General features: G+C 37.2%; 1 protein-coding gene across 3 annotated transcripts in view; it reads left to right on the top strand.

The window, feature by feature from the left end:
- vgll4b (vestigial-like family member 4b) overlaps positions 1-12,704 on the top strand; it is a 111,216-nt gene that overhangs the window by 58,186 nt on the left and 40,326 nt on the right. Inside the window, exon 1 of one of the 3 annotated variants that reach the window (XM_060835515.1) lies at positions 4,235-4,702. The exons of the other annotated variants lie outside the window; for them this stretch is intronic. Within the exon in view, the coding sequence (XP_060691498.1) occupies positions 4,621-4,702 (82 nt within the window). The 5' untranslated portion in view covers positions 4,235-4,620. Of the gene's footprint in view, positions 1-4,234; positions 4,703-12,704 lie in introns of those variants that run through there. 3 annotated transcript variants of the gene reach the window in all.

Here is a 12,704-nt window from a genome sequence, read left to right as displayed (position 1 = left end):
AATAATTGAAAATGCTCAGTCTGGAGTCTATGGAATGCCACCCATCATATTAATAGAAATTGCTGATCATACTCAGCGAGTCAGGTAAACTCTGTGAAGAGAAAAACAAAATTAACGATTCAAATTGATGACCTTTCATCAGAACTGGAAAAAGTTAGGGATATAACAGATCAGCCATGGTCTTATTAAATAATGGAGCAAACTCAGTGGGCCAAATGGCCTACATTTGCTCTTATGAACCTATAGCAGCTTTTAAGTAAGTACAGAAGCAGGAAAGTTAGGGAGGGGCATAAAGAATGAAAGCAAAGATTTGTGATAGGTCGGAAGGCAAGGGAAATTAAATGAAAAGGAGATGATATTATTGGCTCCTATCAATTAGAAGGTGGGGAAAACTCGTTAAACCTAGAAAATCTTTGTTCTTCAAAGAAGCAATGATCTTCACAACAGGGAAATAAGCAAGTGCAACTTCAAAAATGTATTGAAAGGACTGGTAGAAAGCACAGAAACTGTTTGTTCTTTTTTTAAAAAAAGTATTACCCCTGTAGAACTGCACTACCAATTGAAGACATGAACCATACAAACTAAAGAAGGTCAAAGGCTCATTGTGTGCCTGTGTTGAGGTAACTTATCGCAATGAAGGCAATAAGACAACTGGTCTCAATGTTTTTAAGCTACAAAAAACAAGAAAACTAGCTAAAATTCTTGCTCCAGATCATTATCCAGTAATCAGTGGCAGGAAAGTCTGTTTGCATATGCATGTCAGCTGATGGTAGATTTGGGTTAAGCTTCTGTCATGGTCAAGTAGTCTGACAAACCTCTCTATCTCATCTTACACGGAACGAATACCTGCTTGAGTGAAGTGTTAGAAGCGTGGCTCACATCTGTTGGAAAAGTATGTTATTTTTAAAGTACAGTAAATTTTAACCCTGATTTAAATTGCATTTTATACAGTGTAGTAAAATGCCTTTCAAGAGTGGGGAAGATCCTATTTTGTTTACCATTGGATTTCTTCCTGAAAATATATTTTCTGAATTCCAATAGAAGTCACTAAATAGTACACTACATACGTATAAGTTATTGGCCTCATGTCCTTTTTAAAATATCTCTCCTCTCATCTTAAAAAGTGCCCCCTACTCTTGAAATCCCCCATCTGAGGGAAAAGACACCTATCATTAACCCTATCTATAGAGCTCATGACTTTATAAACTCTGTAAGGTCATTGCACAACCTCCTATACTCCAGTGAAAAAAAATCCCAGCCTTTCTTTGTAACTTAAACTTTCCATACCCAGGAATATCCTGATAAATCTCTTCTGAACTGTCTCTAGCTTGATAACATCCTTCTTGTTGACTGGACTGGGCAACCAGAGCTGGACATAACATTCTAGAAGAGACCTCACCAATATCCTGTGCAACCTCAACATGACTTCTCAATTCCTATATTCAAAGCTCTGAGAAATGAAGGCAAGTGTGCCAAATGCCTTTTTAACTGCCCTGTCTACATGTGACACAAACTTCAAACATTATGGAACTACACCCAGAGTGTTTTACAACACTACCCAAGGTGCTGCCATTAATTGTATGAGACCTACCCTTGTTTGTTGTACCAAAATGCAATACCTTGCATTTATCTAGATTGATCTCCATATGCTTATTTTTAGTCCATTTTTTACATTTTCCCCACGAGAAAACCGCCATTCGACTTGCACTCCTGCCAAGTCCTTTCACAACGTTCTGTTTCAATCAAGTGCTCTCTTACTCTTCTAAAATTCCAGCATATGCAGGCCTAGTCTGTCCAAATGTTCCTTCTAAGACAACCTTTCCATTCCTACTAGTCTAGTAATACTACTTTGAACTACATCCAATGCATTTACATTCCTCTTTAAATAAGATGATTAATGCAGTACACAGTATTCCAGGTGTGGTCTCACCAGTGCCTCGTATAATTAAAGCATTGCTCACTTTTTCTTTAAATTTAACTAGCACTTCTGCAGGTGGCTTTCCTGCTGCCTATCTACTTTGCCCACGTGCTGTCAGAAACCTAACCGGCCATGGGATGTGAGGAGGGTTCAGGCTGTTGGCCATGTATAGAGTCTTTATTAACATCAAAGCAGCATTTGATTGACATAGGCATCAAAGAGCTCCAGCAAAACTGGAGTCATTGGTAATATGGAGAAACTTCACTGGTTGTTGTCATATGTAGCATAAAAGATAGTGATTGACCTCAAACAACAATCATCACCGCTCTGGGACATCACTGCAGGAGTTCCTTGGTGTCCTAGGCCCCTATGTTTTCAGCTGCCTCATCAATAACTTTCCTTTCACCAGAAAGCAAGAATTGTGGATGTTCATTCATGAACAATGTTCAGCACCATCCATAACAATATTGAAGCAATCCATGTCAAATGTTGCAAGACCTTGACAAAATCCAAACTTGGACTAATAAGTGGCAAATAATATGAATGCCAGGCAATTATAATATCCAATAAGAGCAAACCTAACCATTGACCCTTGATATTCAACGACATTACTATTGCTGAATCTCTTACTATCAGCATTGTGACAGTTACTATTGACTGGAAGCTGATGTGACCTAGCCATATAAATATTGACTGCAAGGTCAGGTTAGTGGATAGAAATTCTGCAACAAACAAACTCACCTCTTGGCTCCCCAATGCCTATCAACACCCACAAGGCTCAGGTAAGGGTGCAATGGAATATTCTCCATTTGCCTGGATGGATACTCCTCAACAATACTCAATAAATATCTCAGCAGTGACCAATACTCATACTGTTTCTTCAGAGTGGTCAGTGATCCAATTCGCCAGTAATTCTTAGGTGGGATGCCCTCTTGGTCTGTTTCTCAGCTAGTCACTAGATAAACTTTGTGAGTAACTTGGGGTAATCTAATTTATTTTTTTACAAAAAAAAATGTACTAAGGATTTAGGCTTGAACCCAAGAAATGTGAAATTTGAAAGGATGTGAGTGCACCTCCTAATCATAATTTGGCAACTTCACACTCAAATCACATTACTTTGAATCGACACAAAGTCAAATCTGCTTTGCAGTGGTAAATGCTAATATGTTGTAATTCTTTTCAACAATGTCTGATAAACATCCTGATCCAGTAGCTCCCTGTATAAGTGCCAGGAGGTGCCACACTCTTCTGGGCAGGACCTTGTTACTTATTATTAAAAGGCTCCATCTGTTGGAACATATATTGGGAGTTTGTATTTTAACTTTTTATAAAACTGGCTCAATAGATGTTATTTAATTCTGTTCCATACCTGTAAAGATATAGTGACATCACATCAATATAATCAGCATTTTAAAAACTACTCATGACAAAACTTTCTACCATTATTCCAATGACAATACAGCATCACTTGACATTGTGGTTTTTGAATGCAGACCTGATTGCACAGCAGTGTACTGAAAACAGCAGTATGCTATCACATGCCACCGGTATTTCCAACAGAGAAATAAAATGTGAATAGTTCATAAGACAAACCAGAACTGTGCTCCAGTAGCTTTATGTTGATCGTTTGAGCAAGTTAAAGTTTTGTAGTTGGCCACTAGATACACTTAAGCAGTAATAGGGCTCATTGTTACAGATGAATAACTTGTAATTCACTCAGTTACACCTCAAGGATGAGTTACTGACAAGAGGCCAGTTTCTTGGTTCTCCAATTGAATGGTTACATAATGGTTTTACAGATGTTAGAAGGCAATTGTGAATCTGACCTCTTGGTGTGGTTGTGGGGAAAACTAGAGGAAGGTGGAGATACAACATATACTAGGGGGAAAAAAAAACTACAGTATGAAATGCTGGATATGCTACAATATAAAATGCTGGATCAAAATTGTGCCTGCCTGTCTGTAACCCAAAACATCTCAAAATGGGTGTAAGTACCTTGTGCAGTCCTATAACAACCCTTTGCAAATGCTGTTGTTACTTACAAACTATTAATGGTTCCAAGGTTTAAAATTGTGTACAAAATGTGTGCACTTTCTGCTCGCTGTGAGTGTATTCTGCGAACAGTAAGTCTCTGTGTGTAGTCATTTTTGCAGAGCCAGCAATGTTTGCTGTCACAGAGAGGCAGCTCTGGCTCTGCCCCCTTCTTCACTCTCTCCCTACTCCAGCAGTTGGTGCATTTGGACTCTGATCGTGTGCAGGAAAAATCCGTGACATTTGAGACGTTGGAAGGATTTAGTGAGCATGCTCACTGGCCTGCCCGCTCAGATAGAGGAAGCTAGTTTACATACGAGTCATACCAAGCATAGCCTGCATGTCTGTGCAGTTAACTTGCAGCGGGCTGTGAGGAGAGCTGGCGCGTTTCGTCTCTGTCACTAATTGAGGTTTCTAACGATGAAGAGCCCAGTTTTAAAAGTTTCTGGCCTGTGAGGATAAAACTTTTAAAAATCTGTGGGCACAAATAAAACCTTTTTGCCACATTCAAAAAGTTTTTTTTTGTGTTTTTTTTTAAAAAGTTATCTTTTATTTTGGATCTGAAAGGCTGGGGCCTTTCAACTTTGGGATAGAGGAGGGAGAGAGAAAGCAGCTATTCTGAAGCGCGCTGTCTGGTTAAGCAAACAGCTGGCCTTTTTGCTACCCAGTAAATGCTACTAAAGAAAATGGACCTGCTGAACTATCAGTACTTGGACAAGATGAGCAACAATATTGGCATCCTTTGCTTTGAAGGTAAGTCTCCAATTTATTTGTATTCAAGGATTGCAACAAAATAAACAATGGGTTGGGTGCATTTTTTTTTCTCTCATTTATAGAGTGTCACTTTGTTGCCATGCTTTCCCTTTTTGGAGAAAAGAAACAAAATGTTTAGATCTGTTGCTTTTAATAATGTCTATCAGTTTCTCTTCAACTTTGCTGTCATTTTTTTTCCGGTTCATCATCCCTTTTGTTAGTGGAATAGCTGTGTTCGATGTCTGCCCAAGGCACCGGGACGACAGCGCGCTAACAAAGGCAATTTGCTGCCTGTCTGAGGAGCCATGTTGTACTTGCAGTGTCTGACTCTTTGTTTAGCTTATCATTTCCTGTGTAGTTCTGAGAAAGTTCTGACATTGAAGGATGTACACTTCTCCCAAATGCTGGAAGAAACGATGGCTGAACCAAAAAACAACCCCTTTATGTTTCCAATGATTTTACACACAGTATTTTGTTATAGTGTTGAAAGTTCAGTGATAATCAATCCTTTTGGAGCAGCCTGTATTGTTAAACCACATATAAGGAATGGTAATAGCTTGATTTTGGATTCTAAAAGCATTAGGGTTATAAAGTTGTTTGGCACAATAATCTCATAAACCGCATTGGGTGCAGTAATGTCTATTCTTGTGACTAAATTAATTCAAGCTGCATATTTTTGGATTTCATTCAGTAAAAGTGTAACAGTTAATTGCAAGAGGGTGTCTCTATCTGACCTGTTGATTTTGACAATGTTGAAAACTGTTGAGCAATTTTGGGTTTGTTTGTTAGCTTTATTAGCTTCAAGTTTTAAAAGTGAATCTGTCAATTAGTTACAACTGTAACCGCCTGAATATATGAGCGTAGAGCAGAATTCCTATTTTAAATGATTAACTTGCAAATAGGATTTCTTTTCAACAAAATCGATGGGAAGCTTGTTTTTATTCCTGTTTTAGTTTTTCCATTTAGCTGGCCATTCAAGAAGGAACGTGGGGGAAATAAAACACTGACGGGAGACAAAGGATTAATGTTTTTCTAAAGTAATTTTGTTTCAGTTTTCTTTTATAACTTTGCGAGTTTTTTGAATTTTTTTCCTACATTTATGCTAATACTTTATTCAAAAAGATTTCATTGAAAAATTTGGGGATTTCCACAAATGACACAATGCACCCAGAGTTTGCAAATCTTAATCATTTTAAAAACCTCAAATGCATTATAAGTAAGCAAAGTATATAGATTAGAAATGCTTTTCCAGAATTCATTTGGTATCAATAAAATTCGAAAATTTCATCTATCCAATTTTTTTTCAATGAGATTCAACATATGATGGAAATTAAGTATGGTTCAGCCTATTTTGATGGTTATTATTTATTTCTTTGTTGAATTTGACAGTTCTATTCTGGTTTGTACCAAATTTAGACATGCATGAAATTAGTGGAACATCAGTTAACCACATCTGTTTTCCAATTTTCAGCTCCTTGGGCATATTAATTCAGTTTGAAATCATTAAGAGTTTTAATACAGTTCCAGTGATGCCAAACAAATTGCAGTTTGGCAAACTTGTTGTTGCAGACTCCTGGGAACTCTGACTGTATGTTTGAATAGAGATCAAAGACCAAAGCAAACTTTTAATGGTGGGAATCAGGCAGTCATAGTGCACAGATTTTATTCTTAATCTTTTTATGAAGTTTCAGATTGTGTGGTTACACTTTACTTTTCTCTTTACTAATTGCCTCTGTGTTAGCAGCTGTTGTGACCTGGAAACAATCCTGTTCAGCAAACAGTAATTCAGCAACATTAATGGCAATGCTAGAGGTCACTGATTTGGTCCATACATAATTGGCATAAAAAAAGCTGTCATGTGTTAGGTTCTTACTGCTCTCAATCTCCTTTTTTTTAAAAGAAGGAAGATTCTACATTGGTGACACTGTACAGTATTTAGATTATTAATTACATTTACAAATTTATTTATTTTTTTCAAAATGGGAAAAGTGATTTTAAATATCCTTTATCAATTACTGCATCCATTTCTGCTCCCAAGCTCCTTCAATGCAAAACAAGTTTTATCTGGAGCTTGGTGCTTGGGAACATTTGTGATCGTGAGAGCATTATCTAGTTTGTTCATAGTTTAGTTTGAATAAATTACTGTATTATCAATGTAAATTTCATTATAATCGGTGACCTGCAGAGGTACAATGATGAAACATAATTACTAAATTAATTTTACCCTGTCCATTATTGAAATGCTTTATTATTATGTGCACCAATTCAGATAACTTCTTACAATAAGACTTTGAATTGAATACTAACCTCTGTCTATAATTCATAGCTCTCAGTTGAAGGTAAAAAAGGACATATCATTGTATAATATTCAGGTTGTTAAAATGTTTTTGCTTACAATGGTTGGTTGGAGCTTTAACTATTAAGGATTACTAAAAGGTAGATAACTATGGAGCATTGCAAAATTTGAAATGAATTTTTGTTAATTTTGAGTTTTTAAATCAAAAATTCTCAAAATGTGAGCTGAGAGAATTGCAACTGAGTTGAATTTCTGCGAATTTTGATTGGTGCCTGTTTTTATCCCTGATTCAGTGTGATCTGAAAACTAAGGATGCAGACATTCAGTAGTCCATTACAAAAGCTGAGACAGCAGCACTGGGGTGAAAAGGCTATGTAGCAGAACCATTCTGTACCAGCTGCCTGATCTGCTGCACCGTGTCAAATGGCAGACACTTGATACTCAGTGAATTTTGAGCTTCAACATCTGCATCTTATTTTTTTTTGTGGAAATGATGTTCATTGAGCTCGTTGAATCTAGTAAAAATGGTTCAAGCATAGTGTGTACAGTAGTAGAATTGTTTAACTTGCTGTTAATTATATTCTGGAAAATAATGCAAAGATGTCATTCTCTGTGGTGGGGCTAGTATCCCTTGATAATGATTTTCATTTGTTTAGTTTGAGTGTCCAGATGGCTAAGACAACAGGAGGTGTCCTTTTGTGATATATGCTCCTTCTGTATCCCTCTCCTTGGCCTTGAACTGCAGTTACTAGGATGTAAAAACCAAACAATAAACACAGAATTTTAGCAGCTGACCTTTTGGGTATTTTCTGAACTTGGAACAGAACTAGAGCTCAAATGGTGGCTCTTTGAGCAGTAGAATAATTAATCCTTTATCAATAGAATAACTGATTAGCTTAAGTGAAAATGGTTCTCCTGATTTATGTCAGCATTTCACTTCAAGTGGTTTTTTGAAAACGTATTTCAGAATCCTTGCATGATGACAAGCAAAAAGTAGTTGGCAAGGAAAAGCATACTGAATATTCCAGAGTTGCTGGAAAGGAGTAAGATAGACTCCCTTTTAAGATGAAGGATAGCCAAAAGTATGGAGAAACATCTGTGACTAGAAGCCTGGTAAGTATTATAACACAGTAAACAATTTTCTTTTGGAAATCAAAATTGCCTTTTTAATTTCTCATTCTGAAATGCAACATTCTGTTGAGATGCAAATCGCGTTGTGTCTAGCCTATTGTCATTTCCAGCTTGTACTGAAAAGTTGTTCACAAGTTGCTGAACAGGGATCCTGAACACTGGCACAACATTTAGCTGTCCTACCTGGTGATATGGTAATAGCTTGGATTTGTGCTGAGAAATTGCTTATTTTGGGAAAAGGTCAAACAAAGTTGACAGTTGAGTTTCACATTGTCAGAATTTAGCAATTTTCTTTCTTCTGATGGGCCAAGAGCCACATTTTAGTTTGTGTTGATGGCTGTTATTTTCGAATGTCGGTTCTAAATGAGGGCTTCAGGTTTGAATCTGAGGTAATAATCCAGGTCATTTGAATGCCTGATTAAGCTAACTGAAACATTGACATTTGTCAAGTTATATTAATGTTTATGTGGGGTTGATGAGTAAAGTGATAAAATTAGTGTCTGCTGGCTATCTGACCAATATCTACCAACAACTAAAATAGTTTATCTGATCATCTATTTAATTGTGAGATCGATGGAATCTTGTGCATAAACTGGCTGACACAGTTTCTACATTATAGCAGTGTCTGCACTTCAAACGTGCCTCTTAAGATATAAAGAACTTCAGGTTGTCCTCTGAGGTTGTGAACAACACCTGTATAAAGTCAGGATTTTTTTTACACTTCATGGTTTTTTAATACATGGTTATGTAAAACAAAATTAATATTTGTGTAAGCCATTGTTTGATCTGATGATACTTTAAGCACTTTATTTTGTTCCTTTCTCCTGCACACTATTTTGGCGGGAAGCAAAGTCCACTTAAACCAGAATGATCCTGTCCTGTAAAACCTGATCTGCAACTTTATGTAAACTGACTTGACATCTTTATGTTCACTGCTTCATCTCCCTGCAAAGGGATAAAAGAAGAGGTCATTTTCAGTGCTATTGTCAGTGATCTGAACATTGCTTTTCAGTTCCAACAAACCTGGAACAGATTTAAATGGAGCAAGGCAGAAATGAAAAGACTAGTAGTGGAAACAACAGTGAGCTTTGTTAAACTACAACTGAAATTAAGACAGAAAAATTGCTCGTGCATAAGCCTGTGGAATTTCCATCTGTTTTGCATGAGAACAATTTTTCATTATATTTTGATTTGAGACCAAATGCAGATATTACACTGTTGTTTGGCAGCTAAATCCGGATTCGCAGTTTAAGTGTGCTTTCTTATCAAACAACTGGTTGGAAATGTGATCAAACTCCAGTTCAGCAGCCTTGTTTCCATAATTGTGACAAGAAAATTGAAGTAGCCAGATGGTCAACTTAAGATTGAACACTAAGCAGCACAAAAATGGCAATGATGAAAGCAAATCGTGCTGAAGTGTATGAGAGCGTGAATCCAAAATATTAATTGTATATGCAATATTTGTGTATGAGTAATTCTTGAGTTTTTTATACATTTCTCATTATTTTGAAGATTTCCATTTTTTGAACAACTCTGCAACAAGGGCATCTTGTATTTGCTTTTAAATTTACAACAATTCTAACTGAGCTTGAATTTGCAATTTAATGTATACTTTGCAATAAAACTATCGACCTTAACTCCACTAGTTAATGAACATTTAATTCTTATTCCTTTCATTTTGGTTTTGAAGACCAAGAGCTTTTTTAAAAAAAATATCCAGAGACCCACTTTTTAAGAGGCAGTTGATTGGTGACTGGTACCCACATGGAAAAATGGGTCAGGATATAAAATTTTGCAGTTGTGGATATACATAGTTATTCTATAAATCCTGTGCACATCTTCAGTTAAAATGGGGTACAAGTATTCACCATGGTATGTGTCAGTCTTGTGCACGCATTGTTTCTGACCAGATCGCTGGACATACTACTCTTAGGACATCTGGTATGCTTTGCAGCTATATTTTCCATTCCTCGCTGTGGTATTATTTTGAAGACTATTACAGTAACTGTGGTCTGTCCAGATTAACACTCAAGCATCTGAATGAGAACGCTGACAGTTCCTTCTTTTCCTCACCGACTCAATGCTCTTTTTTTTCCCCAGCTGAGCAAAGGAAAAATATTAGCTGCAAATAAGAATGTGTAAACCATAGTCTGTATTAATAATGGGATTCTGAATAAAAAATTATAAACTAGTGTAATGCGCAAAGTAATTTGTTAATGGAAAAAGCTGAATGGACAGAAAACTGTTGTGGACTTTAAAACAATCCTTTGCATTTGGAGATGTGTATTTTGCTATGTACGACCATAGTGGAAGGTTAAACTTGCATTGAGTCTAGAATTTATCAAATCAACTTGTAGCTGCAATAGATATATTATAAATGCATGTTTTTATTTGCAAGCGCAACTGCTGATCTTTGAATGCAGTGATGTCAACCTGTAGTCCTAGTGCCACATGTGGCAAGTGTATTGTTGAAGTCTGAATTGTACTTACTTATTTTGTTTTAATCTTATAGGCTGGAGTGATTTTTTTAAAAAAGTGATGTTGCTTCATTAGTTGGATAACTCGTGAGTCAAAACATTTTGGATTTCTAATGTTTGACCATTAATGTAGAAACTGGTAGCCACCCTTCCAGGTGCTGTGATGCTCAAGAAGTCTATATTTTGGGCACTTCTCTGCTGATTTATTGAATATTACTAAATAAAAGCCATTTATTCCCATATTGTATATTCCACTGCTGAAATTTTATCTTCCTTTTGTGCCTTAAGCAATTTTTTACATCACTTTTTGGGACTAATCATAATTCTCACAAATACTTAATTTCATGTGAATAAGACATAAAAGCAAAAATTAGGCCATTCGGCCTATTGAGTCTGCTTTGCCATTCAATCATGGCTGATAGGTTTCTCAACCTCATTTTCCTGCTTTTCCCCCAAAACCTTTGATCTCCCATGGCAATCAAGAACTTATCTATCTCCGTTTTAAATGTACTCAATGGCTACCCTCCACAGCCTTCTGTGGCAATGAATTCCTCACCACACTTTGGCTGAAGATGTTTCTCCTTATCTCCATTCTAAATGGTTTTCCCTTTATGCTAAGGCTGAGCCCATCTCTCCTACCAGTGGAAACATCTTCCCAACTTCCAATCTATCCAGGCCGTTCAGTATTCTGTAAGTTTCAATCATATCCTCCTCATCCTTTTAAACTCAATTGAGTAAAGACTGAGAGTCCTCAAATGCTCTTCGTATATGATCCCAGAAATGAAAGGATTAATTCTTGTGAACCTCCTATGGACCTACTCCAGGTTCAGTACATCCTTCGTGAGGTATGGGGCTTAAAATTGCTCACAATATTCTAAATGTGGTCTGACCAGATATTTCTAAAGCCTCAGAATTATATCCCTGTTTTTGTATTCTCGTTCTCTCAAAATGAATGACGACATTGTATTTGCCTTCCTAATTACTGAGTAAAAAATGAGGTCTGCAGATGCTGGAGATCACAGCTGCAAATGTGTTGCTGGTCAAAGCACAGCAGGTTAGGCAGCATCTCAGGAATAGAGAATTCGACGTTTCGAGCATAAGCCCTTCATCAGGAATAAGAGAGAGAGAGCCAAGCAGGCTGAGATAAAAGGTAGGAAGGAGGGACTAGGGGGAGGGGCGATGGAGGTGGGATAGGTGGAAGGAGGTCAATTACTGACTAAACTTGTAATTCTATCTTAAGAGAATCCTGGAGTAGGCTTTCCAAGTACTTTTACACTTCAGATTTCTAAGTTTTCTCCCAATTTAGAAATTAGTGCATGCCTCTATTCTTCCTACCAAAGTGCCTGAAATCACAATTTCCCACGTTGTATTTCATCTGTCATTTCTTTGCCCACACTCCTCACCTGTCTAAATCTGTCTGCAGCCTCTCCGCCTCCTTAATATTACCTGCCCCTCCACCTACCTTTCTATCATCTTCAGACTTAGGCAGAATGCCCTCATTTCCTTCATCCAGATCGCTAACGTAATAAAGTGAAAGGTTGTGGTCCCAACACTGACCCTTGTGGAACACCACTAGTCACTGGCTTCCATCCTGAGAAGGATCTTTTTATCCACACTGTCTGCCTTCTGCCGAGGTTCTATCCATGCTAGTACCTTGCCTGTAACACCCATGGGTCCTTATCCTACTCAATAACCTCTATAACTTGGTCAGGCATAAGTTGAGAGATGTTATACAAAGTTTCAGTAAGTCCTATTTCATGTTCATCTAATGCTCTGTCTGGCGCATTTTTATTTTTGTAGCTTTTTCACATCTGTTGGCAGGGGGAGAGCTTCCTTCCTGGGGAACAAAAGTAACTTGGCAAACATCAGGTTAAAATTCCATGGGGAGGAGGGGTGGAAATTCTATACATAGCTGTTCAGCTGGGCAAGGGAATACATGTAATTGAATTTTGCTGCCTCAAATGAATAAGCAGTCAGGAAGGAAAAATTGGAAATGCATCAAAATGCTGCCTGGTAATGAAGCTATGACTTGTAAAAAGTCACATGCATATCCTGCATGTGGAATGTGTAGTATCTGGTTCGAGAGACAAAAACTAAA

Source organism: Hemiscyllium ocellatum, chromosome 14 (assembly GCF_020745735.1).
Source record: "Hemiscyllium ocellatum isolate sHemOce1 chromosome 14, sHemOce1.pat.X.cur, whole genome shotgun sequence".
NCBI classification, from domain to species: domain Eukaryota; kingdom Metazoa; phylum Chordata; class Chondrichthyes; order Orectolobiformes; family Hemiscylliidae; genus Hemiscyllium; species Hemiscyllium ocellatum.
Note: the sequence above shows the minus strand (reverse complement) of the source record. Positions and strands in the feature narration are given on the sequence as shown.